Genomic DNA, 27,524 nt, shown 5'->3' on the forward strand with positions numbered 1-27,524 from the left:
TTTTCAGCAATGATGTGTTTTTATATGATGTATGCAATCTGCCAAAAGTTAATTATAAAACATTTCAGGGTTTGAGATATTGCTGTTTCAGCACTAAAAATTGGCTTATTTAAAAATCTTCATAATCCGTGTAGTGCTACATGGAAACTAATAGTCAGATTTAAAAACTTTTGGCAGATTGCATAGATCAAACTGTTTTTTATCATTGGGCCAAGTTTTACTTTGAATACTCTATTAGAATCTGAGATATTTTTGATAGTGCGACGTGCATATTTTCCTATATCCGCCATTTTAGGTGATTGTCATGACAACATAACCACCTGTAATTTTATAAATCGATTTCATTTAATAAGATCTTTCATAGGCTTAATTTTAATTTTGAGTATAAGATTTCACTTCCAAGATAATTTTGAAGGGGGTATACCACCTTAACAAGGAAATCATTTCGTTTCATTGTAAATTTGAATATTATAAATAAATAAAAATGAATCTTAAATTGAAAGCTTTTTTTATTCTGAATCCGTATAAATCCGTAAAAATAATATCGGTTCGGATTCCAATTCGAAAAAAATTTTTCGAATTACAATCCGATCCGAAAGTATCGAATCGGATTGCAATCCGAAAAAAAAATCCGAAAAAATTTTAACGAATTATTTTCCGATAAATTATTTTCGGATCAAATCAATCCGTAAGTAATTTGAACCGTTTAGCATAGATAATTCGGTGCACAATCCGCAAACCGATAAACAGTAACGAATCGGCGGTCTCTAATTTTAAGGTCAATTGTTGAGAACCAACAAATGTGGTTTCAACAGGATGGAGTCAAAGCAAACACATTTAGAGAAACAATGGCGCTGCCACGGGACATTTTATGAGAACACACTATTCCAAAGAGTAATTTTAAATATATTTAAATAGACTAAGGGCCATAAATCAACTAAAAAGCAATGTTCAAGGAGAAATTCAAACGATAAACGAAATCTTGCGTAAAGTCATGAAAAATGTTTTAAAAAACAACAAAAAAAGCTGCAAAAATCTAAGTTCTATATTAATGTAGTTTAATTTAAATCTTTATTGAATGTGGAATTAAAGAGGTTATAGATTACTCAATTCCCTTCATTTCTTTTTCGACAGTCTACATATAGTACATCAGTGTACATATAGTACACCCCCCCGTCTACATATAAATAAGTCGTAGTATAAAGAAACATGAGCTATAAAAAAAAAAATGCAAGAACCATCAAAAAATAAGATAAGCAAAAAAAGTTAAAACTTTAACTTTTACTTTTTTGAACTCTACAATTTAGACTTAGAATCCATATAAAAATGTGTTGTTAATATACTATTATGTATTCATAAATTATGCACTCATAAAAAAAAAATATACAGCATAAATATAATAAAAAAAAATATTAGTATTTCTTAAGATATCAACCAATGAGGCAAAGTTTTATGATTCAGTGTTTAAAATACCTTTTTATTTATAAAGTAACAAATAAAACTTTGTATAAAATTATAAGAATAATAGAGTCTAAAAGTTTCTGTTTTCATAAAAAAAAAAAAAAACATCATAAATGTCAGAACGACATTAAATTCATTTTTTGTTAAATAGAACGTCATAAAATGTCATTACCACCAGAATGTTCAACTTGTGTTACAGAAAATTTGAGTTCAATATCATTTATAGTTCCCTGACTTCTCAGGCGGACCCGCACACATTTTGGACATCTTTTTTCTTGGTGACATTTTTTATGAAAGACAGATAAACAGCCGGAGCACTATTTAAATAAACAAAAAGCCCTATCATTTTGTTAGACTTGTTCAAACTCTGAAGTAGAACATAAAAAAACTGAAGTAGAACATAAAAAAACTCTGAAGTAGAACATAAAAAAACTCTGAAGTAGAAAGAACATAAAACGTACCTGAGCAACCCAATCCAGCTGAAAAGGATAAATAATTGTTTGATCGTGACAGTACTCGCAAATAAATCCTTTTTGTTTACAAAGCTAAAAATGACCAAATTCAAAACAGAAAAAATAAATAATAATAATAATAAATTTGAAATTTTTTACAACTGTAATGAAAGATTTCTGTATTACAAGATCTTGGTATAGTTATATACAAGGTCACACTAGCTTACAGTGCATTTGTAAATATGCCGCGAAAAATCGGCTACTATTTTTTTCAGGTTCTGCGCCAACTGCCCACTTTGAACTTCCACAAAATCCTATGAAATATAAAGCGTTTCAGTGCAAATTGCTACATTGCATCATAGTTTCATATTGCAAATACTGAACACCATAAAAACTTAAGCAAACCAAAGAAATTATTTGTCGAATTTTTAACTAAGCCAAAACTGAAATTGAAACTTGGTTTTAATTTCAGTTTTGGCTTAGTTTCATTTGGAATAATGTTTTAATGGGATATTTAAAATCTCTTTTTACCAGATTTTAAAACTTTGAAGTGATCTTATTCCCTATGAAAATCAAACTGCAACTTTCTTTGAATTTATTTAAAGCCGACAATAAAATCAATAAGAATTTAAAACTCACTATTATTGAATACTGATGCACATCATCACATAAGTAATCTCTGGGCCACACTCTAAACAGAAATTCATGAGACTGAAATTCCATCAATAAAATTGAAAGATACTCAAAAGAATGAAACTTAAAAATAAAAGATAAGCTCAGATCATATTTATCAGCATAAAGTAATTGATATAACAGCAGTTAATTATTACATAAAGTAATTGATGGCAGCAGTTAATTATTACTAATTGTGTTTGAATTACCTTCTTCTAAAGTCTTCAGCAACATCCTGGCGGCATGTTTGTACATAACCTTTTATGAAACAAAGTTGAGTTCGTAAAAACTAAATAAAATGTAAAATGTGCGAACATTAAGATTTTTTTATTTTTTAATTTGAAACCTTTAAAAAAATATAAAGAAGATTGTTGTCGTTTTTTTACAAACAGCCTTTTAAAACTTTTTTTAAAATTCTTGACAAAAAAGAAATTTGCACAGAACATAAGTAAGTTGCAAGTAAACACAAATGATGCGCATAAAACCTATAAAAATCGGTTCAGCATTCTTAAAGATTTTAACTGTATTAGCAATTAATGACAAAATATAGAAAAAGAAAAGGAAACAACAAAAAAGCAACACAACAAAAAGCAACCTTAACTTCTTGTAGGGAAGGTACCACATCATACAATGCAGGGTTGAGTTCATCAATGTGAAACAGCGGTTCTTCATCAATCTTCTTCAGGAATACTTTATTGTAGTTTGAAACTGTAAAAGTTAAAAAAGCAGAAAAGTTTTTTTTTTAACAAAATTTATTTAAAAGTAAATTTTTAAATTTTGTGTTAAGCAGAAGAAAAAACCTGGATATTTCCTAAAATCCCAGTTATGAATAATTCTTGCAGACAAAATGTGTTCATCATTACTATGGCAATCAAAACAGTAATATCTAAAAAGAAAATTGTTGTGCTCAGTTATAACTAAGTTATGCGAAAATCTTTATAAACATTTGGAAATAAAAACTATTAAAGCAAAAGTTATTTATGGGTAGAAACTATAACCTTTGATTAGATTTAAATGATCAAATTAAAAATGACAAAATAATGTACTATCAATAAGAGCTTTAAATTTCAGCCTTCTTAGACCCCTATAAATTCTTTTTTCTTTCTCTGTCATTCAATTGTTATAAAACTTTGTTAAAAAGAAATTAAAAAAAAACTTACCCACCGTCAAAACTGCAAACATTAAATGAACCAAAAACTTAAAAAAAAATTACTCAGTGTGAACAACAAATAAGAAAATACCCAACAAAAACTTTGAAGAATAAAACTCAATACTTACTCAATCCAATAGATTTGCTGCATTTCATGCAGGAAAAGTTTTGCTTATCAAGTCCTTGCTCTTTTGCTAACCTTGATAACTGGTTTATTAAATCTTTAGAACTCTAATGAAAATCAAAACAGTTTTTACTGAGTAATATAAACCATCAAATCACCACAATCAAATAATTTCAGTTTCATACAATGAGGATTATCAAATTTTACCACAGTACACTTAGCTCATGGCTGGTCTACTTTATATAATAAACAACTACTTCTTTTTATCTATTTAAACATAAATATGATTAAAAACATATGATTTAAAAAATCACTCACTTGAGTTGTTTGATCTGTTTGCATAGTGAGGGATTGAGGTACTACCTACACATGATTGTAAGAAAAAATTTAGTGATTGAAAAAACAAAATTTCTCTACTTATTTTATGACAAAAGTTTTAAACTTTAGTTTTGTATCACAAACATCAGTAAGTCTTTTTAGAGCTAAAAAGAAATCGATATAAAACAACTGTTAATATTTATACAATAAAAACAACAACCTCACTCTCAGCATTCTCCAAGTATTCTAAAGAAGATGAACAATTTTCAAAAATGATAATCATTTTAATAAATTAACTCTTAGAATAAAAAAAAGATACTGAAAGTACTGTTACCTGAGATTTTACTAGAAGATTTGATTTTTTTACTTTCCTAAAAAACCAAAAACATACTAATGACATGACAAATTGTAATCATTCTTTTTTTATTATGACAATTTATAACAACTTTTAAAAAAAAGAACATAGAATTTCAATCATTTTGAACATTTTCATTTATTTCACAAAGTGACATTTCATATTTGAAGAACTTTTGAAACTTGTAAATAGTATAATGCTGATGATCATTCTAGCAACACCAGTGAAATGGTTAAACATATCCTTGCTTTTGACTACAATTAACGTATTAAAACACTAAAAAAAAGAAAAAAATCTGAGCAAATGAAGAACTCACATCTAGAATTATATCAGCATTGTCTTCCTTTAAAGTATTTTCTTGATTTATTATGGCATTTTTGATACTGTAATCCATGAGTAAAGTACCAAAGTCTTTAGGTAATGTGGTATTAAAACTATCAGTACGATCAACATTATAGTTTTGTTCATCATCAATATCTTTTCCATCCTCTTCAAATGATGAAGACCAACCACTCCATCCTCTGCCAGCAAGTCTATTACCAATTGGTATCTGATTTTCAATAACTTGATTCAAATTAAAACCATCTGCTAGAGTCTTTAAAAATTAAGCAAAAAATGTTTGAAGCTGCAAAATAATGCAAATATTCCCTTTAAAGAAAACTAAAACTAAAAACTAAAAATTATAACAAAATTAAGATCCCATTGAAATGTAATTTTAGATTCAATAAAATAAAATTCACCATACTTTTAATATGATAGTAAAATATTTCATTATAAAAGTGAAATAAAATTCTTCTTTTTAATTTTTACAGAAAAAAATCTTTTTCCTCATAAAAATGTATCATCTAAAAATATTATTCAAACCTTAAAAAATAGAAACATGGTTGAAAGAATTTAAAGACTTACAGAATCATTTATAGAAGAGCCTTGTGAGGCAACAATAGAATTGTTTATGTCAGACTCAATAGAGTACATCAAATCCTTACTTTCAAATGAAGCAGAGGATATAGGGAAAATCATTGAACTTGATTCATTTTCTAAAAAACACACTTATATCTTTAAAAGTTCTTTATCATAGCAATAATTAACAATTGTGACAAAAATATCTTTTAATTATAAGAGTAATTTAAATGTTAAAAAAAAAGCTAAAAATGTTATAAACTCATTTTTACAAAGGATAACTGTAAGGTAAGCTACAATAACTCCATTTATATCTGAATGTTGCAAAACATGTCATATAATTGAATGAAAACTAAATTTTTTCTTAAATTTAAAAAAAAAAAGAAAAAAAATTCTTAGTTTATATAGATATATACCGTGGATGTAAATTGAAGACGCTTGCATATTTTCTTTCCTAATTGTTTCAGGCAGATATCCAGCTAGCTGTAAAGGAACAGGATCCCATGCATCAAGCTTTGACGAGTTGTAGTTCAAATGAAATTCAAATTGAAGAATTCCTACAATAAAAAATATACAAATGTAATTTTAAAAACAAAAGTTTTACAAAACTGAGATTAAAACTAGTACAAAGTAAAAAACTTTTTAACAAATTGTATGACTACATAGCACTAAGACATTAATGATTTTAAAACACAATAAAGACTTACATAATTACTTATGTAAGATAGAACACTATATAAGATTGAACACTAGAAACAACTAAAGAAAGCTTAATGAACCTTTTAGAAAAGGCCTAAATAATAGGATAGATAAAAGAATTACAAAAGTTCAAAAAGAATTAAAAATAACAAATTTAAAAAGAAACAATTAAAATTGAACAAGATTTACTAAAATTTATTATTTTACATAAGATTCTGACAACCAATGAGGTTTTTATAAAGACACAAGGTTATTTGATGCAAAATGAAAACAAAAAAAAATTTTTCTATTTCATTTTTTTAGAAGAAAAATTCCTTTTCCTTATAAATATATTATTCAAATCATAAAACATAGAAACATGGTTAAAAGAATTTCAACAGATATTTCTGTTCAAAGAATGCAATGAAGCTAAATCTGTTAAAACCAAAAGAAATAGTTACTACACATAAACCAGAGAATTAAAACACAATATGAAGTCTCTTTAGTTTAATGAACTACAAATGATTTCATTTGAGTGTTGAAACTTTCTTTCATAGTAAAAGGAAAAATTTATGTTTTCACAGTTTGGCAAAAAAATGCAGCAACAAGCAAAACCAAAGGAGAATAAAATCATTGCTACAGTTTACTCAAGTGTTCACGAGAATTATTATTTATTTGCTAAGATCTCCTTTACTACTTTACAACATTGAGTCAGCTATTCAACCAAAAAAAGTTTAAAAGATGCTAGATTACATTCAATGAAAAAATCTCAAGGAAAAAAGCTCCAGTTTCAGGAAATAGTTTCCGTTTTGGCTAATGATGGCAGCATTTCCAGTTGTGTTGTCACAAGAAATCAGTACAGTAGAAGCTGTATCAAGCAAGATGAATTCACTTTTTCAGATTCTGTTATGAAACTCATCCATGCAGAAGGAAAAAAATTAGTTTTAGAATTGAAATTCATTCGGAATTCCAATAGAAAGGTATTTAGTAGGAATATATCTAATAGAAAAGAATAGAAAGGTATATAGTAGGAAGATATCCAATAGAAAAATTTACTTTTGAAAGGAAGAAGGTTGGATTGTATCAAAGTAGGCAAGGAGCAGCAGTATATTAGAAAATTATGAGCTTAATTCCTACTATTTTTTAAACTACTGTAACATTTTGCGTGTTTGTGATGCAAGATAATAATGATGGTGATATTGAATATCAAAATATACTCGAAAGTAATGAATGAATGCATTGTCATTATATACTCAAAAGTAATGAATGAATGCATTGTCATTATATGGTTTTACTTTAATCTGGAATACATGAGCACTGTTGAATTTTGGAAACTTTCCAATTGGATCCCTCCTTGCTATAATTGACCACGTTTTCAAGAACTCTTTCTTCCCATGTTTTAAAGCTTCCAAGCTACACGTATTGTATGTATGTATGTATGTATGTATGTATGTATGTATGTATGTATGTATGTATGTATGTATGTATGTATGTATGTATGTATGTATGTATGTATGTATGTATAATGATGTGTATTTTAAAGCTTCCAAGCTTTAAAACATGGGAAGAAAGAGTTCTTGAAAACGTGGTCAATTATAGCAAGGAGGGATCCAATTGGAAAGTTTCCAAAATTCAACAGTGCTCATGTATTCCAGATTAAAGTAAAAGCTGAAGTTCTGAAATCAAACTTCATTTGGACATCAAGCACCATAGGAAATTGATTCTCATAGCAATCACTCAACTTCTCTAAACAAAAAATTGCCTTTTTGAGACATTCATAGAATTGAATGCTGCTGATATAATAAACAGACTAGGTTTCAATAGTTTAGCTGCACTCCGAACTGCAATAGTAAAATCTCCGATCCAATAAAAAATTAGTTGTTGAAATGTAAAATTGTGAAGATGAAAGTTTGCCAACAGCAGTTACTGTAATTGCTTTCATGGTTTAAAAATTACTTTGTTTAATATTTACAAACTTCATGTAAATATGAAAAATATCACAGAGAGTATTTAAGTTTTACTATTTTGTGGATAAATTTGCAGTATTTTAAATCCAAAAACTGGTGGTAAACTAACGGTTTTTAGAAAACCCAAACTGAAGACTGTTGGTTACAAAAACCAAGGATTTTGAGAAAATCCTACCTAGAATATCTTTCACTCTGGTTTAATACAAAGAAAATTATCAGCCCAAAACTGTAATGTTAAGTGTGCTCCTTTACAAAAGTGTAACAAAAAAATTATCACCAAATTAAGGAAACAAATGGGCATGAAAACAAATCAACTAATTAACTGGGTATGGCCAGGAATTAATTGACATGAAAGCAAGCCAATTAATTTGTGGCCAAACCCAACCTAATTAATATTAAGCACCTGATCTTTTGTATTAGCTATCTATAAGCTTTATAATGAAAGAACTGAATAAAGTAACTAGAAAACCTTGCAGAACTTCTTTGAGTATAGCTGGCAGTTCATCATCCATTAAAAATGCATTGGGACCATAAAAAGTACTATAAAAAGGAAAATAATTTCTCCATAAGCAACTTTTGAGATTTAAGTTTAACTATTAGAGTTCTTTGATTTGCTCTTAAATTAGTTAAAAAAAATAAAAAAATTTGTTTTTACATTTCAATTGTCAATTGCCAAGTCAAAATAATTTTTGCATCAAATTCTGGATATTTATTATAAAATTAGTAACTAACAATAAACTTTAAAAAAACAACAACATAAGAACTAAAAACCAAAATACAATTTTTAGATATTTTATTGTATTATATATTTCAAGTGCAGATATAATTTTAGCAGGACATATACTTTTAATATATCTATACTTACTTCATTGTTAAACTAAATAAAATCTTAATGGAAGAATAAAAACCTTAGATAATTTTTATCCGAAATAAGTGCATTTAAGTAGCTTGTTATGAGACCATCATTAAGTGCCAAACGTAACCAAGCCTATAAAAAAAACTAAGAAGTAAATTACAAAAACTAAGGGCTACAAAAAATTCTTAACTAAAGATTGAAACTTTTTGCTTTAACTGAAGCAGAACAAAAAAGTTTTTTCATAAAATATCAAAGATAACAAAGTAACACAAACCCTGCATAACCCAACATCAGTGGCAACAACCAAATGTTGAAGTTGAGTGAGAACATCATTGTGTGTCACTTCTTTTAAAAGCTCCCAGAATGACTAACATGATAGGTTAATAATGTGATTTCCAAAGTAATATAACTTGTTATATTAACTTTATTTTCTAACAAAATGTATAGGCTATAATGATTTTATCAAAAAAAAAAAGTGCATTTTTGAAAAAAGGAAGCTTTTTAACAATATAAATGCACCATTTTTACCTAAATAAGGTTTCATTTGAATTTTCAGCTCTAAGAAACTATTCGTCATTTCAAACCATTACCAATATATTTATTTACTTTTAATTGCACTTAAAAGGTTTCCTATCTCGAATAAATATAGTAGGCACATTTATACAAAAGTTCTTACAATGGAATGAATATCTGTTAACTCTACTTTAGCTTTTTCAGGTGATGGAGTCTTAAATGACTCAGAGTTCAAGTTCTAAAAAAAAAAAAAGAAAAAAAAGTCAAAAAAATGTTTAAGTAGGGGTTATAAAAAGATGTGGCCTTCTAAGTAGGGATCATAAAGATGTGACCATATACAGTAGTGGTCATAAAAACTGCTTTTACTTTTATGTTTGGTAGCGTAAGAACTACATGCTAATTTTAATTGCTTTAAGTTTTATTACAAAGGCTTTCCAATTTTTTTTTAAGATTCAATTCAAATTGGTTACATTAACATGACCATTTAATGTTCATGAGTTTTCTTAACATGTTTTCAGCAATTTTTATTATCTGTAATTATTTTTGAGAACTCTACACACAGTGAGCGACTGCTTTATAGCCTTCAGTTTGCAAAGCAAAAAGGGGAGCAAAGTCTAGAAGAACCTTCAAACCCTTTTTTAAATGAAGAATGATGTTAGAAGAGTTTTGTTACCAAAATTTTTTTAAGGGAATAAAGATACATAAAGAATTGATGTTTTAATTAAAAAGGGTAAAAGATGAATTATTAGAAGTGATAAGCTTAATCTTATGGCTAACTTTTAAATGTAATAAAAACTTTTAAATGGTGCTTGCTTTGGTTTAACAAATATATTTTGTAAATAGAGTTTAATGTACTATTTGCAAATATGAATACAGAATAAATTATGAAGAAGTACTGCCTTTCTTAAAGCTTAAAAGATTAGCTAACCAACTGCAATAAATACAGTTCTTAACTTTTTTTTATTTACATATTGAACTTAAGAAAGATTTAATCCAAGTTATCAATAGCTCTAAATTGCATTTTTAATTAACTAAATAAATTTTACAGCTGAATTTCTCAATTTTTATTTGCTATTTTTTATTTATTTACTGTTTAAATGCATTTACTTAATGGTGAGCTTTAAGTTAGCTATATGAATGTTCTATATGCAAATACATCCTCCCACTCCTTTCCAAAATTGTAAAAGACAGGAGAATGCAGACCCACAGAACTTTATATCTACAAAGGAAGGGAAATCTTTCATATATAAAAAGAGGGAAGTGAGGCAAAGAAAAGAGAAAATACAGGGGAAGGAGAGGGAAACAATATGGAAAATTGAGGAGAAAGAGAGGAAGAAAGAGAGGGTGCTTGAAAGCAGAAATTTACCAATGTATCTTTAGGTTAGTCAAAGATTATTGGTAAAACTTGTCATATAAAAAACTTTATTTTGCTCTCTTAAAGGATGAAATAAACCTTTTTGATAAAATTTAGAGACATTACCAAATGAATTGATGAAAGAATTAGATAAAACACAAGAAGTGATAAAACTCTATAATGATGCTTGTATGTTTCAATCAATCATCATTACAGTGTTTTAATCATTTTTAAAATTTGCCTCCATGACAAAAAAATAACTTCTATTTCCTCACCTTGTAGTTTAACTTAAGTTGATGCAAAAAGATGGCCTCTAATGCTGTGCATAATAAAGTGGCATCTTCATCATTTCTAAATTCAAAAATTCACATGTGAAGACAATTTTATTCATTAAATGCAAATTTTGTTAACAGAAATAAACAAAACTGTACTTAAAACATTTTTTTAAAAAAACAAACTTAGTGGATAGTATTGCTAATTTTAGTGATTTTTTACCTTAAGCTAAAAACTTTTTATAATAATTGGACTAGAATACCTTCCAATCATGTTTAAGTTTGTAAAAGAACCCTTCACGCTAAATTTCATAAAAATTCAATTACATTTAGTGCTGCTGCCAGATATAAGTTTAAATAGAGCCTGATTTTTTTATTATCCTTATGAAACTCTATATAAAAAAATTTTTATTACATACTGAGGTACTTACACAACATTTAATAAATGTAATTGTAATCCAGCTCAAACCATTTATTTTTAGCCTAAAATCACAAAACAAACAAGTAAAATAGAACAAAATATGTTTCATAAACAGCACCTCTCATAATTTGGTTTTTATAACACATTCAGAGCCAAATGAATCTAGCATTAAACTGAGTACTTGCATTCATAAAAAGCTACTTTCACTCTTGATTTTTTAGCCATGTTAAAGACCTCAGTTTTGTCTGAAGTCAAACAGAATTATTTATTGTAAGACACTCCCTCATTAAAATCAATGAAACAAAACTTCCACCCATTGTGGAAGTTCTGCAATATCTATTTTCTTACTATTAATAACAGGAAAGTATTGATGGAAGTGTGTAACTGAATCTGAAAAAATATCTTATTTATTTACAAGTCCAAATATTCCAATTAAAGCCAAAGCAAGGTTACAAAAACTTTAAAACTGGATGAGAAATATAGGGTATTGCAGAAATCAAAAGTAAAGAATAATAAAATGCAAAGAGAAAACAAAACAATATTTAAAGAAAGTTTGAAGGTATTGTTTGATATTGCTCATGTAAGCAAATATTCAAATGACATTTTCAAGCAACAGTTCTGATAGTTCTAATACATCTTACAAGAAAATACACTCATGTCTTCCATTAATGGAACCATAAACCAGAAAATAAATGTTTCAACTGATCTGATATTGAACTAGATACAATATAAGTGATCATAGGTAATTACTGTCTTTGAAATTAATATTTATGACATTGTTTTTAGTAGAACTGTTTTACAGTGTTAAAGGAAACATCAAAAGATAGCTGAAAACTTCTAACAAACATTTGTAAAATGGGACAGAAAAATGTAGCAAAATATAACTAGTTGTAGCAATACTAAGAGATGACCTATTCTGGTATCAGCAGAAAGAGATTCAAAGCTCCTTGCTGTCCCAAAACATCTTTAAGGCAAAAGCAGTAATATTACAAGTATTGGGTGGTTTGGAAATACTATAATTGTAAAAAATTCATTTAAATTTCAATTGTCTGGCGGCAGCATAAAAAATTAATCTGACTGAAATTTTGCATGTGAGTTTCCTTTGCAATATGTAACAATATACAATTATGAAATTTTTGTCCTATGAGGTTGGGCCAGTCTAAATCATATATGCACTAATACTACAAAAATTAGTAGGATAACCAACCTATCAACAATACTTTCATTTCCAACATGAGACTTTTGGAGCTGTAACAAAAGGTTTTAAAGGTTTAACAATGTATTTAAATGAAAATGCTAATTCACGTGTATCATATATAATATATATATATATATATATATATATATATATATATATATATATATATATATATATATATATATATATATATATATATACACACACACACATACATATATATAAAATCAGTCACTAAATACTTTTTTTTTTCAAAATTCTAATTAAAATTGTAAAAAAAATTACACAAAAGTTCTTGGCTAGTTTTTTGATCATTGAGTGTATACTAACACATTCATACATGAATTTATCATTATTATTGTTATTATTACGGATAGTTATGAAGAGTGTAAACTTCTGCACTATAAAGTGCATTAACACTGTCTACCATGTTTTTAAGTATTAAAAATGATAAAATAGTGAAACAGTGTAAAAAATAGTGAAAAAGAATCAAATTTGATGATGTAAAAAAGTTGAAAACTTTTAAACTATTAGTGAATCCTTTAAGTTGTAGAACTCTTCACATATTATGAATATTACCTTTAAGTTGTAGAACTCTTCACATATTATGAATATTACCTTTAAGTTGTAGAACTCTTCACATATTATGAATATTACCTTTATGTACTATTATGAATAATACCCAAGTTAAGTGAAATTTACTTCAACCTTTATTCATTTATTTTATCTCCTCAAATGCCAATGTTACCCATGTAAGGGTTAACACCGACACATAAGGACGGGTTTTGATATTTGTAATTTACAGAAAAGAAAATTGCAATTTATGTTCCAAAAGTGTTTATAAAACTTTAAACTCTAAATATTCTTATTCTTGATTACTGTTTAATGATTTTTTTTTTCACCTATCTTTTTTTTTAGCTTTTTTGTTGCAGCAATTGGTTTGTGAGACTTAATATAAGTGATTCTGCCAATTTACGTATTATTTTCTTTTTACTTGTATCCATTGGTAAGATATTTTGCAAATGCTTTAGGAGTTATTCTTTTATTATTAGGACTTCTAAATTATAGAATGAATAAATTATAGAATCAATAAACTATAGAATGAATAAATTATAGAATGAATAAATTATAGAATGAATAAATTATAGAATGAATAAATTATAGAGAGAATCTTTATGGTTATAAATGAAGTATATTGGTATAAATACTGTAAAATGAAACTTATTTCTTTTTTATTTCAACAAAAAAAAGAGCCCTACAAATATGTAAAATTTTCTTTAAAAGAGGAAATAATTCATATTCAAACTTAATCAAATAGATTTAAATGTTTTATCTGAAAAAGCTATTGTACCTTTTTAACTTGTAGAAGAAGATTCTCTTTTAATTTTTTCTTCCGATACTCATCTTGAATAAGATTATTTCTTCCATCTATTGAAAGTAATTAAATTATATTCTATGGATAACCTTAAAAACTTAATTTTATACATTTACACTTTATTTCTTGAATTATTCTTAACAATTTAAACTTTATGAGTATGATATTGTTGAATCATTCTTGATAATATAAACTTATAAAGTATGATATTAAAAAATTGTAAAGTTAACATTATTCTAGCAATATTCATTAAACTGTTTGGACTTCATATGCAACATTAATTTTGTAAGATTTCATTAAGAAAAAAAAAAAGGATAACTTACTAAATAGAAAAAAACCTTGAAGTAACTACCTTTTGTAGAAGATGGAACTATAGCTTTTCGAAGAAATTGGAACATCTAAGCAAACCTAAAGTTTAATCATGAAACTTTAAAAAATAAAAAAGAATATTTTGTAAAAACAAAACTAATTTTATTTAGTAAATAAATCAGACAAAAAAACAATCAATTTTTAAAAAGGAGTAAGTATATTTAATTAAAAATTTAAAAATATAAAAACATGTACTATTACTTTCATATTGTTAATTAAGAAAATATTTGAAAACATCATACTGTTAAGTAAGAAATATCATACTGAAAACATCATATTGAACAAACATCTCTTACATGGAGGAGAAATAGCAGCTCAGAGACAACATATCACGAGCAATTATGATAGAATAAAACAAAATCGTTGTTACTTCTTGCTTTACTTTTAATTTTTATTTCAACTTTTAAAAAATATATATGCTTTAACTATCTGTAGTGTTTAGAAATAGAAACAAATAAACTGAAATGCAAGCAATAATAAAAATAATAAAAATTCAGATTTTTGACTTGAAAAAACAACAAAAACAAACTATAAATTTCACTTAAAATTGAAAAAAATAAAAAAAAACTAATGATGCATAACAAAGAATTACAAGCTCTTAACCAAGCCTCTAGTATTAAGAAAAACACTATAATTACATGCTTTCCATTAAGTTTTTACTGTTAAATATTCTAACTAACTTATATAACATTCTAACTAACTTAATATGTTAACAATATTCAAATACATAAAAACAAGTCAACTGTTTAAATTTCTTACATAATGAATACATATTTTTTAGTTTACATAAAATAAGATTAGGGTTAACATATATATACAGTAAATAATTATAATATTTGGTTTATTTTAATCATTTTAAATTTACTTTAATTATTAACTTTTTTTGCCTATCTTAGTAGCACAGTTGCCATGCAGTGCAAAATATGGCGGAGTGCAATTAAAATATTGATCAAATATGCCAGGGTAAATATTTCTCCACCACTCACAAAGCTGGCGATTCCATTGACATGGTAATTCATAAAACATATCTTTGTGTAAAAAACTTAGCAGTGTAAAAAAATCTTGATCCCCTAAATGACCACGAAAATGAAATTTATCTGCTAAGCGTCTTAATTTAAGTGGATCATCAAGATAACTATTATATAATTTATTGTGACGTAGGGATATTAATCTTATCAGTTTTGCTCCACTGTTAAATCCAGTCAAACCAAATGGTGGAGGATTGCCAACAACACTAAATTTATGTCTTTTTCTAAACTCTGATGTGAGATGCCAGTAGATTGGCTGTTGCTCTCTTGCAAGTCCATATAAATGTGTGGGACCCATTAATTGAAATTTATTGTAAAGATATATAACATCTGTTTTCAACTGCATATCAATATCAAACATCATAAGTTGAGTAACATGCTGAAGAGAATTTACACGATGGAGAGCTAGTGGTATATAAAAAAGTGACTTGCTGTAGTAGGATTCATCATGACTGCTAAATAGATTCTAAACGAAATCTAAATTTATTGATGCTTAAGTAATATTTAGTTTGAAAATAATAATATTTCCCACATAAAATTGGCAAAAAAATATATAGTTATAATATTTAGTTTGAAAATAATAATCCCACATAAAATAGGCAAAAAAAAAAAAAAAAAAAAAAAAAAAAAAAAAAAAAAAGGAGAAAAAAATGATTTATTACCTGCATGTTAAAAATAATTCTAGAGAGTTGATTTGTTATAGAGTTAATATCTACAAAAATGTGACTTGAAATGATTGTCTTGTTTAGTTTGCCATAAACAGACTTAATCACACTTTTTGCTAAAATCCAATCATCAGGTTCACCGGTTATATAAATTATCAAGCTTGAATTAGTGTTAGAAATTAATGACATGAGAAACATATAAAAAGATCTTTGAAGCTTAACATTGCTTGTAGCATTAACAAACTGCAATAAAATGTTAATTTTTTCTGTGTTAATTTCATTTGATAAATCTACAGTTATATGGTTAAACCCCTGTACATGTTTGTAATGTGAATGTTCACTCGTGTTATTTGTGTCCATAGTGAAATCTTTAAACTGAATTTCATTAATCAATAAATGATCATCAACTTTTCCAAAAATTTTAAGTATTAAATACATGATACAAGTTATGTAAAGAAATGTAAAAATAGTAAAAAAAACTAAAAATGCCTTCATGTTTTAGTTAAAACACTTTTTAATAAGCTTCTTTCTTTTTCTGTATTTTTTTTAACTTTATTGCAGATTAATTTCTTTACAGAAATCTTTGTAAATGCATCCTGTGATGATAACACACCAATTTCTATAATTGTAAATCATTGCTAGGAACTAAATAAAGTCAAAAAAGCATTAAAACCCTTTAAGACACTAAAACAAATAAGTATTTTAATGTCAAGTTTAGCAGAAATTACAATAAAAATAACTAATAATTTCTTTTTCATGGAAAAAATTTAATTTATGCAAATGTAATAACAATAATTTTCTAATTTTATCTTAGTTTACTTAGTTTATCAAAAAAGAATTAATCTTTATTTATTAAAAATATCTAACACATTAAAGTGTTAACAAACTAAAAAATATAAATAACTTTTATTAGGAGAATTTAACAAAACTTTTAGCTCAGTTTTTAGGTGCACTTTTTTTTTTTTCATGTATTTTTAAGCAAAACTTTTTCAAGACAATAACATAAATGTAATTGAAAAATCTTTTAACAAGAAAATCTTTTAACAAGAGAAAGATCATTTTAAGCTATAACAAAAGTATTAGACCCACCAAAAAAATCCATAGAAAAAAATATCTACAGAACACCTTTAACTATTTAAAAAATTATTTTCATAATTGAAACAAACTAAAAACAACAATTTTCTGGAGAGTTGTAGTGTTTAATGAAGCAACGACAAAATAAACAAATTACATCTCTAAGTGTAATTTTACACTTTTTACAATATATTGGACACCGCCAAAAAAATATAAGAAGTCATTGGAAATCAGTTCATCTCTGGAGTTACGTGTACAAGATGATAAAGATACTCTAAACTTTACAGTATATGTATATAATGACAACTATACATTGTGTGAATGATGCCACTAAGATGGATACAGCAAATACTTTAAATCCTAATACAATTTGTATGTCTAAACAAATTTGTTTAAATTTGTATGTTAGAATTATCAGATAAATTCAATATAAAGATACAAAATCAATTTAAGATGTGACCTCTACTCAATAAATCCAATCTAAAAATATACTTGAACAGGCACAACAAAAACTTGAAAAAAAAAAAAAAAAAAAAAAAGGAGAAGAAGAAGAAACAGTACTCTACAAAAGCCAGCAACAGAATGTCTATATTTTTTGGTGCTCTTTTTGGCAAAAAAACAGAAGTTCTTTTTTAAAACAAAAATATTTTTTAATTGTGTTGTTGTAAAAAAAGGGAAGCAACTAAAGTTCAAGAAACCATAGCAACAAAGTTGTAAAGAAATATTATTTTTTCATCTTTGCAGCTGTATATGCAACACTCTCAATTTCACCAGCACGATTCAAGACATCTGGTGCAGCATTGCATTGAAAACCGAGTAAGTTAGGATCAACCTTTTGCATCTTCTTCTTTTTCTTGCTCTTTTTGTCATCAGAATCAGCTTGCTCTTCATTATTGTTTTGTGACTGAGTTAGTTGTAAAGAAACCGCTGGCTACAATTAAAGTAAAATTGAAAAAAAAAAACTGAATAAAATTTGTTAAAATTTTTTTTATATAGTAGTAATAAACATTTTGAAACACAGCAAAATTATTTTAAAATTAGGGTTACAATAAACTAAACATTTTGAACACAAAAGGTTTTAGTATATTAGTTTTAAAACAAGTAATTTAAAAGCACTCTTTTTTTTCACTTTCATCTTTATTTTTTCTTAGCATTTTCTTTTTAAAGCATTTCAAATGAGATAAAGTTGTTTGATTAATTTTAGTCTGTAATTTAAGCTATTTATTAAATTGTGTATTTTTATTTATTTATTTTTTATATATATAACTAAAAGTTTTTTTCTGGTATTAAAAACTGGTAAAAATAATTAAGTAAGAATGTTAAACTTTTTAAAGAAATATACTCTTAGCAACTTGGTATGTAATCCTTTTAAAAAAAAGCTTTAAAAAAGAAATTTCTACTGAAATAATCAGATAGCACATCAATATAGAAAATCAAAATTCTAAAAACATTTTTAATAACTAATGTTGAAGTGCTATAAAAAGTTTATGAGCTGGAAATATGTGAACTATTTACTAAAAATCATCATTTGAGGATGTAGTACTAACACTTCGTTGCTTCTGTTGTTGCCCAGCTTTCTTGCGTCTCTCCAAAAACTCTTTCACAAATTCTTTTTGTTCATTACTGTCGCCAAGATAAGATCGCATGTAATCATGAACCTTTAAACCAAAATTATTATAAACTTCACAAGAGAGAACACTTTAATGCAAAACATAATGTATTATTTCTTAACATACTAATAATGAATGGATACTTAGGTTTAAAAATTGTTAGTCATTGGTAAAGTAAAAATCCAGGAATATTTCCAAACAATATTTTAGGTTGTAGTACAAATTAAAAAAGATTGGCAATGTCATAAGTATGAATAGTTTTCTATAGAAGTAAAAACCATATTATAATAAAGCCATAACAGTTTACCTCATAAGGTGATTCAATGTCTTGCAAAAATGAAACAACAGTTGGCACTAAACCAAATTTAAAAAATGCTTACTTAAACAAAAAAGGTTGAAAGAAATTTATTTGGTCTAGGAATTAATTCGTGCGGTTTGACAAGGGATTACGAAACTAACTTATTGTCTCAGCGTTTCGTTTAGCCACGCATGCGTGCGAAGATCACTGTTATTGCGCATCATTTTCATTATAAATCATTTGATTTAAGCGTAAACAACATTATTTTTAATTTAACTGATAATGTCGATTTTTGTTCCTGATAAAGTGTTTTTGCGGGGGATTCTTCTTCATTACTTTAACATGAAGAAAAGTGCTACGGAAAGTCATCGTATTTTGGTTAAAGTTTATGGCGACCATGCTCTAGCTGAGCGAACGTGTCAGAAGTGGTTTGCACGGTTTAAAAGTGGTGATTTTTGTTTGGAAGACCAAGAGCGACCAGGACAGTCAAAAAAAATTTGAAGATGCAGAATTGGCAGCATTGCTCGATCAGGATTCTTGTCAAACGCAAGAGGACCTTGCAAAATCGTTAGGAGTTGAACAACCAACAGTTTCCAGATGCCTCAAAGCCATGGGTATGATTCAAAAAATGTCTCATTGGGTTCCACATGAATTGAAAGACAGAGACGTGGAAAGAAGAAAGACCATTTGTGAATTGCTGCTTGAAAGACAGAAAAGAAAGGGATTTTTGCATCGAATCGTTACTGGTGATGAGAAATGGATTTATTATGAGAATCCTAAACGAAAAAAGGCCTGGGTAAAGCCAGGTGAACCAGGTCCATCACAACCCAAACGGAATATTCACTGTGCAAAGGTTATGCTGTGTATATGGTGGGATATGAAAGGTGTGGTGTACCATGAGCTTCTGACACCTGGTGAAACTATTAATGGAGAACGTTATCGACGACAAGTAATGCATTTGAAGCAAGCTCTGGTCATAAAACGACCAGATTGGGGTAACAGACATGATAAACTCATTTTTCAGCATGATAACGCTCGACCACTTGTTGCAAAACCTGTCAAAAACTTTTTGGAAAATGTCGGATGGAAAGTGTTACCCCACCCGCCGTATTCTCCAGACATTGCTCCTTCTGACTACTACTTGTTCGATTGCATGAATAATGATTTGATTGGACAGCGCTTCACTTCTTCAGAAAATATCGAAAAATGGGTCTCTGATTGGATCACTTCTAAGGATGAAGCATTTTTTTGACACGGAATTCGTAAATTGCCGGAAAGATGGGCAAAAGTAGTGACTAGCGATGGACACTATTTTCATTAATGTATTCATCCATTTAGTTTTTGAAATAAACCTTCAATTTTCAATTAAAAACCACACGAATTAATTCCTAGACCAAATAATAAATTTAAATGGTTATTTATATAAAAAAAAAAGCCAGCTTTGTAAAAAACTTATTGATTTGACAGTATAAAGGTTACCATCAATTGCTTTTTTTACTGCAGGGAGATTGCGCTCAACCCAATTAATAAAGTCTGAACTAGGAGTTGGAGCTTGAAAAATCCGATTGACAATTTCCTATAAAAAAATCGATTAAGGCTGAAGAGTAATAATAAAAACTTGAGAGTCAACAATATTAAATGATCCTTTAATTATTACCAATGTGGCTTCTTTTTTAAAGACTTACATGACCAAAAAACTATGTAAGCTACAGTAATCATTTCAATACATTGAGCTCCAATTATTTTTTAAAATCAGATAACATAAAAAAGTTATAATTTTTAGAACCTGAGGCTTACACAAATAATTACAAGGAAAACTTAAGATAAGAATCATCTTGTTTTGGAGAAGCTTTTAATCAAAATACAAAAATAATATGTTTATAAAGGTGAAAAAACCACTAGTCAGGTATTTCTTTATAATGATTTTAAAAAAATCCTAACAGTAGGTATTTCTTGAGTTGTTTTACTCTAAACCATCCTGCTGATCATCACCAAGTTTGCTAACATATCCTTTTATTCAATACAATCAAAAAACAAATATTTAATTTGGTGTACTAAATACCTGATCTTTGTTCTCTTTTTTACTTGTCTTGCTTCCTGATTGAAATGGAGGGAAGTCACTATCAAAGAAATTAATTTGATAATAATAAAGTTAAATTACCATTTAGGCCACCTTCTCAAGATTGAAGAGTTTTTTTAAACAAAGTTGCTTCAATTTATTTCTTAAGGTTTTCATAAAACTTACTTATATCCTTTTCTCTGTTGTTGGACACCCTGATACTGTACTTGCTGCTGTATAGATGAATTACCATTTGGTCTTGAAGCAGAAGGGATCCCTATAACATCATCCCAAAATATGGCATTGTTGCTTTTATTTGATTTACTAACGAGTGGTTGTCCTGAAGAATTCCAAGGAAGCTGATTGAAACCCTTAAAATTAAATTAAATTTAAACAAATTAAAAAAAAACATGAAAGAATGTTTTTTAAATAGTTTTTTTTTAAAAAAAATGCATCTGCCTTGCTTTTGTGACCTTTTAAACTCATAAACCAAAGAAGACTTAATGTGGAAACGATTAGTTAATTTAATATAGCATTTCTTTTCTTATGTTAACAGTTTTAGTTTGCAAGTTCTGAGACGTGGTGAACTGTAGTTTGCCCAGTAAATCTAGGGTAGGGTAAACTATTTCTAAAACCTTAAAGATATTGGCTTATGGTGTATACAGATATACCTCATAATAACTTATTACATCTTTTCATTGAAAAATATCTGTAAACTGATTATCTTAGAGAAGAAATATTGATAAAAGTGCAATATGAGTTCACAGATCATGTAGTAGCCATCCATCAGAGATGACAAATTATAAACAATACCAAATCAGATCTGCATTGTATGACCTGTAAATTAGATGAGGAAAATATGGTACATGCATGCCAATGTCATAAATAAATGAAACCGGACAGACAAGGGTGCAGCAATACAAGCCCAATAACTCAAACTATATTGACCTTCCTGAAAATTGTCATCTTTGTGTATGAACCATCTTTTCACATGGTTTTGAATAGAGCATTCTCAACAGGAGAAATATGAAGTTCTCAAATTAAAAAATTTTGAAATTCTTCTTTTTAATAAATTTTTAATCTAATCTTTAATTTAATTGAAAATAAACTTTTTTTTAAATAAATTTATTTTTTTAAGATTATTTGTAGTTTTGCCCCTCATTAAAACATTCAACCCAAAATTGATAAATAATTGAAAAATGAAAAGAATTCAATTAACAACTTCAGAGTGCCAATTTAATGAGTGAAATTTTGCTTCATAAATAATATTTAAAATTTCAATTTTCTAATCATATATCATTTTTTATTTAAAACTAAATAATTCTAATACATCAATTTATGAAGAGAAAATATATCAGAGAAAATATATTAGAGAAAATAATTCATTCCTGCAGACATCAAAGCAAAAGTTTAACATACAATTTTGAACTTTGCTTTGATGGTTTCTTTAACAATTTAATACTTTTTTCCATGAAAGATTTAAATCTTTGATGTTTCCACAAAGTCCGTTTTTTTTTTCCCCTTTTTTCTTTACCTAGTACACAGTACTTTTCAATAACTTAATTTATAGTAGTTTAGAGGATTAGCAATTTTTACAACATTTTGTTCATACTATTCCTTAGCAAGTTTACCATAATGACTTGAAGCAAAATCAGCACAGAACACAGGTCCATTATCATGTGAATCAATAAGAGCTAAAAGACATTTTTGTTTGCAAGTGGAACCATCCATCTGACATCTCTGTCTTGGATTTGGATGAAAATTGGCTCACATGTTGGGCATATGGACAGAAGAAAAACATGTAAATTTTTTTGACTTAGGTTAATTATTTCCTGAGGTTTGACCTTTCAAAGTTTTAACCTTTTCACTTGACCTTGATTATTTAAAATGTCATAACTTTTTTGCTAATATACTTAGGAAGTTGATTTTGGTGGCAAACAAAAGCTCTTGCATAGACGAACAACTTTGTATCTATACAAAAAAGTGATAAGTTCAACAAAAAAAAGTTATTGGTCATTTGACCTTTGACCTTGGTCAATGGCAAAGGTCAAAGGTCATAATTTTTTTTTTTTTACACATTGTTTTTCTATTGTGGATGTCCCATGAAAAAATCTTTTTGGGATTCCCATAAACAACTTTGGGAATAATATTAAAGTAAAAGGAGGTTCTAAAAATTTATTATTTAAATATCTTATAATTATACAGTATTTTAAGGTAATTTATTGAACCTAGGCCCTAGGTTATATAATAGCTACCATATACCAAATATACTATAATTTGGTGATACTTGGCCTATATATATACATATATATATATATATATATATATATATATATATATATATATATATATATATATATATATATATATATATATATATATATATATATATATATATATATATATATATATTACTGCAATATGTAACATTACAATTGCAATACATATTTGCTAATAACAAATTAAAAAAGCTATAATATTTAACGATGATGCAAGTTAAGTGCTTTGGTTGCTCTTTCAGACTCTTTAGAAGTAATGAAGTATGACCAACCAGTTTGTAGTTTAGGGTTTGACTGCTAGCAAAAGATCATTCAAATCAACGGTAAAAATATCTGGAGGATCTCTGAAGGAGAAAAGTTGACTTGGACCATGAGGGTAATGAAGAAAGTTCATGGTTACTTCTCTTTTTTCTGGATTGTTCTCCAACACACAACCTATCCACCAATGTTCATCATACTCTACAACCATGTAACCAATAATTGAACTGAAGCTGAGCTGGCTAACTTTCTGTGACGTAATTTTTTCAATTCTAGACACAGAACTTAAACTATAATCTTGTACTTGAAGTTTATTTGTGGATAATGGTTTAAAGCAATGAAGTTTTTGGGTACCAGGAATCATTTTAGCATTCGAAAATCTTTCCTTCAAAATTGTGGATTCGATTTGCCAATCATTTGCAGTGAGGTATTCAAAGGAAATTCCATGGATATTTTCTTTAGCAAAAGTATATAATTGATAAATGGTCATTATTTGATCATGGTATGGACATTGTATGCTTGCTTTTGCCGCTTCACATTTAACAGTTCCTCCAAAACCATCACAAGAGCCCTTACCATGACTTGTGGCAAGGAAATGCCATTTGGCTGGAATACCAAAGTCCTCTTTGTGATAGCACAGATTTTGTATTGTGCTGCACAGCCATTACTAAAATATATTATTTTTAATACCTCAAATTTCACTTAATTAGTTTACACTGAAAAAGATGAACTGCAATTGTGTCATGAGTATTACATTCCAAAAGCAGCACATAACTTCTATGACATAAATTTCCTTCATATTTATAATAAAAAACAAAAGGATGTAAAGTTGCTTGAGTATTTGTCCAATGATATCCCTGTGCTGCATCTTGTATGATAAATGCATAATTTTCTGAAAAATCACTAATAACCAAAAATTCTCCATCGGATAAATTGTTTTTCTTCCAGTCTAAATATTTTGTCTACTCTTGAGCAATAAAATCATGTCTAGTAAGTGTTTTCAAGCTCCCTAAAAATCTTTCAATGTGGACTGTATAAAGTTTTAAAGCTGGGACCTATCTGTTGTAGTCCACTGTTTATACTCAATTTCTTCAACTCCTTTAATTTCAAAGCATTGCAACAGCCATTCCTTTAGCATAGCAACTCCAAGGCAGTTTTTACACTCGCCTGAGGACATGCTGGCAAAGAAGGATTGCATTGGATTTTAGCCAAAGCATGTTTTTAGTTCTTAATAGGGGTTTCTAGTTCATCTTCTAGTTGTAAATCATCCATACGTGATCCGACTATCATGAGCTTAACATTTTGATGAATGGTACATACACGTACACAGTAAATACCACTTGCTCCTGCAAAGACACATTCTTTTCAACGTAGCTCTGCAAACTTCGAAAACCCAATTCTGATATTCGGATACTTTTCTGAGAATAATTGATAAACTTCCTTCAAATTACTTAAAACTAATCTTTTCTAATGTTTTCTTTCCCCATTTTCCATAACAGAAAATCTTTTTTTCTAGGCATTACATGGCTAACAGTGTCAGAGTAATAAAACTCTTTTACCATATCTTTCACATGTATAGGTAGTGATTTCCCTTTTTTGGGGTTAGGGGTTGATAAAACACCTTTGGTTATCAAAACTTCCTTTGCTTGAGATACAAGTCAATGTGAACAATTGAATTCTCTCATCACTTTTCAATTACTCCATTGAGCAACAAATATTGTCAAAATCATGATCTTTTCACTCTTACTTTGTGTTGATTTATACTTATCCTGGAGCACTTTAACAATGTCATCAGCACATGTGTTGGAAACTTTTTTTTTAGTTGCTTCGTATTCATCATCCACTGAAGTATCAATGGCAATAGCATCTGAATAAGGAGAAAAAAGGTCTAACTTCCTTTTTACAAGTTGTTTAAGCTTTTTCTTTTTCTCTGGAATATAACTTTTAACAGTTTGTAACTTGCGTTTATCCAAGGGTGACTCACCCAATAACAACAAGGATTTATTAAAAACTGAAATTTCTACTTCCTGGCACTGATAATTTTCATCTCCCTTGTCACTACAAATATCTTGAGTTCTAGAACTGCCTTGAGAATCTGACTGTATTACAATTTGCAGAGTTTTCATCATCACATAATCCTATTTTGGAAGGTAAGTAAGTGATTCTCTTTTGGCAAGTATCACATAATTTTGCTCCAGCCATAAGTTTTGAGGGATACATAGCTACCTGCTGATTAGTAACCACCCTTAAGGTTTTATACTGCTTTTTCTTATGGTGTTGGAAAGGATCATAGTAATAGTGTTGTCTCTTCTTTAAATGTTTCACTTGCGCTTGAAATGCGATTTTTAATCTAAATTTAATCTAAAAACTTCTTCCTAAGTTGTCTTTTGATGACTAATTCAATGGAAATGAATTGATTATTTTAATATAAATATATACAGCTTTAAGCCTCATATAATTTAATACTGACTAAGTATATATGTATAGTACTAGTAATTAAATTACAACCTAGAAAATAAAAGGAAAAAAGGAAATAATTAATAATATATATCTACAATAGGCTACTTACAGAAAATGACCTCAAAATATCACATTTGTGAGGCCGATAAATATTAAACTTTTAGAACCTACATTTACTTTAATATTAATCCAAAACTGTTTATGGGAATCCCAAAAAGATTTTTTCATGGGACATCCACAATAGAAAAAACAATGTGTAAAAAAAAAAAAAATTATGACCTTTGACCTTTGCCATTGACCAAGGTCAAAGGTCAAATGACCAATAACTTTTTTTTGTTGAACTTATCACTTTTTTGTATAGACACAAAGTTGTTCATCTGTGCAAGAGCTTCTGTTTGCCACCAAAATCAACTTCCTAAGTATATTAGCAAAAAAGTTATGACATTTTAAATAATCAAGGTCAAGTGAAAAGGTTAAAACTTTGAAAGATCAAACCTCAGGAAATAATTGACCTAAGTCAAAAAAATTTACATATTTTTCTTCTGTCTATATGCCCAACATGTGAGCCAATTTTCATCCAAATCCGAGTCGTTGATGTCAAATTTGACCTAAAAGTGGTTCCACTTGACGTGGAATGCCTCATATACAGGTATACACCAAAGTTTAATCCAGATAAAAAATATGTTGGTTTTTCTCATATTAAAATTTAATAGAATTAGATTTTAAGTTAATTTTTTTTGTTTAATTCTATTTATGTTTGTGTTTATAAAATAGCCAAAAAAAAACTTACACTTAAAACTTCCAAAAAATTAAATGAAATTTAGGCAATTCATTTTACTGACACTATAAAAATTTAATAAAGTTTATTAACTTTTTTTTAACACTTAATAACTAATTGTTTTGCTTAATTACTGCACATTACTGAGTATTTGTGATACTAAAGTAACTTTAACATTAAAAAGTAATATTTTAATTGCTTAAAATTGTTAAATATTAACTTGCAATATTTCAATTTTCATTTTGAGAGATGCCTAAGTTCATCTTGAAACCATGAGAAAGTTTTCTAATCAGTTTTTTATCTTATAAAATCTCCTTTCTTCAAACACCAGACTTGGTTAGACTAATTTTTTTTAGAAAAACATTGAATAATAACATAATGTAGGGATATATTTGCAACTATTTTGCTATTGATTTGTAGCTTCTATTGGGATTTTCCAGATATTTACACAACTTTTTTCTAACTACTTCTTTTGTGATTTTTAAAAGAAGTTTTAATTAAATGGGAAAACTGAAACATTATTTTGAAATCACAACATACTGTAAACAAAATACAAACACAATTAAAAATCCTTTAATTA

The 27,524-nt window shown here is 27.6% G+C and overlaps 3 protein-coding genes across 8 annotated transcripts in view; all 3 read right to left on the reverse strand.

Moving 5' to 3' along the window:
* Positions 1-1,102: 1,102 nt before the first annotated feature.
* On the reverse strand, positions 1,103-14,866 carry LOC145186117 (uncharacterized). Of its 3 annotated transcripts, XM_090097166.1 has the most exons (26): positions 14,732-14,838; positions 14,419-14,474; positions 14,043-14,119; positions 12,701-12,741; positions 11,504-11,555; positions 11,336-11,374; positions 11,076-11,151; positions 9,610-9,684; positions 9,208-9,300; positions 8,986-9,065; positions 8,547-8,617; positions 5,849-5,989; positions 5,439-5,569; positions 4,849-5,127; positions 4,512-4,548; positions 4,398-4,423; positions 4,178-4,222; positions 3,864-3,966; positions 3,746-3,782; positions 3,386-3,471; positions 3,181-3,293; positions 2,795-2,874; positions 2,553-2,604; positions 2,141-2,227; positions 1,923-2,006; positions 1,103-1,778 (listed from the first exon to the last, which is right to left on the reverse strand). In XM_090097166.1, the coding sequence occupies exons 6-26, from the start codon at positions 11,344-11,346 to the stop codon at positions 1,617-1,619; spliced, it is 1,869 nt and encodes a 622-aa protein (XP_089953292.1). In that variant the 5' UTR covers positions 11,347-11,374; positions 11,504-11,555; positions 12,701-12,741; positions 14,043-14,119; positions 14,419-14,474; positions 14,732-14,838; the 3' UTR covers positions 1,103-1,616. The 3 variants fall into 3 exon arrangements, 2 of the variants coding, with proteins under 2 accessions (XP_089953292.1, XP_089953290.1); XR_016455389.1 differs by lacking the exons at positions 11,336-11,374; positions 11,504-11,555 and having other exon boundaries at positions 3,750-3,782; positions 14,732-14,866; XM_090097164.1 differs by lacking the exons at positions 11,336-11,374; positions 11,504-11,555 and having other exon boundaries at positions 14,732-14,866.
* Positions 14,867-15,207: 341 nt separating this feature from the next.
* Positions 15,208-16,743, reverse strand: LOC145186121 (xyloside xylosyltransferase 1-like). The gene is made up of 2 exons (XM_080062204.2): positions 16,126-16,743; positions 15,208-15,929 (listed from the first exon to the last, which is right to left on the reverse strand). Exons 1-2 carry the CDS (start codon positions 16,621-16,623, stop codon positions 15,309-15,311), a joined length of 1,119 nt encoding a protein of 372 aa, XP_079918330.2. The 5' UTR covers positions 16,624-16,743; the 3' UTR covers positions 15,208-15,308.
* A 563-nt stretch (positions 16,744-17,306) lies between these two features.
* The window catches only part of LOC145185899 (GRB10-interacting GYF protein 2-like), a 35,488-nt gene continuing 25,270 nt past the window's right edge, over positions 17,307-27,524 (reverse strand). For 2 of the 4 annotated variants that reach the window (XM_090099217.1, XM_090099216.1), the window contains 6 exons: positions 21,356-21,540; positions 21,173-21,230; positions 20,590-20,686; positions 19,120-19,166; positions 18,750-18,860; positions 17,307-18,133 (listed from right to left, as the gene is read on the reverse strand). In XM_090099217.1, coding sequence (XP_089955343.1) covers positions 17,927-18,133; positions 18,750-18,860; positions 19,120-19,166; positions 20,590-20,686; positions 21,173-21,230; positions 21,356-21,540 — 705 coding nt within the window. In that variant the 3' untranslated portion in view covers positions 17,307-17,926. Of the gene's footprint in view, positions 18,134-18,717; positions 18,861-19,119; positions 19,167-20,589; positions 20,687-21,172; positions 21,231-21,355; positions 21,541-27,524 lie in introns of all 4 variants that reach the window. The other 2 variants (XM_090099219.1, XM_090099218.1) reach the window with 1 other exon arrangement.

Source organism: Hydra viridissima, unplaced genomic scaffold (assembly GCF_058129835.1).
Source record: "Hydra viridissima isolate aposymbiotic clone 2 unplaced genomic scaffold, HvirCarnegie_v1 scaffold_9, whole genome shotgun sequence".
In the NCBI taxonomy this organism is placed as follows: Eukaryota; Metazoa; Cnidaria; class Hydrozoa; order Anthoathecata; family Hydridae; genus Hydra; species Hydra viridissima.

Bases quoted from the DNA above. Each gene is read 5' to 3' on its own strand.
- LOC145186117 (XM_090097164.1), bottom strand. From the start codon at position 14,464: ATGTTCCAATTTCTTCGAAAAGCTATAGTTCCATCTTCTACAAAAG. The intron at 5,570-5,848 runs GTATATATCTAT...TGTGTTTTTTAG, and splicing joins GTCTTCAATTTACATCCACG to AAAATGAATCAAGTTCAATG. The intron at 4,223-4,397 runs GTTGTTGTTTTT...AATCATGTGTAG, and splicing joins TGGAGAATGCTGAGAGTGAG to GTAGTACCTCAATCCCTCAC.
- LOC145186121 (XM_080062204.2), bottom strand. From the start codon at position 16,623: ATGAAGGCATTTTTAGTTTTTTTTACTATTTTTACATTTCTTTACATA. The intron at 15,930-16,125 runs GTAATAAATCAT...GATTTCGTTTAG, and splicing joins GAATTATTTTTAACATGCAG to AATCTATTTAGCAGTCATGA.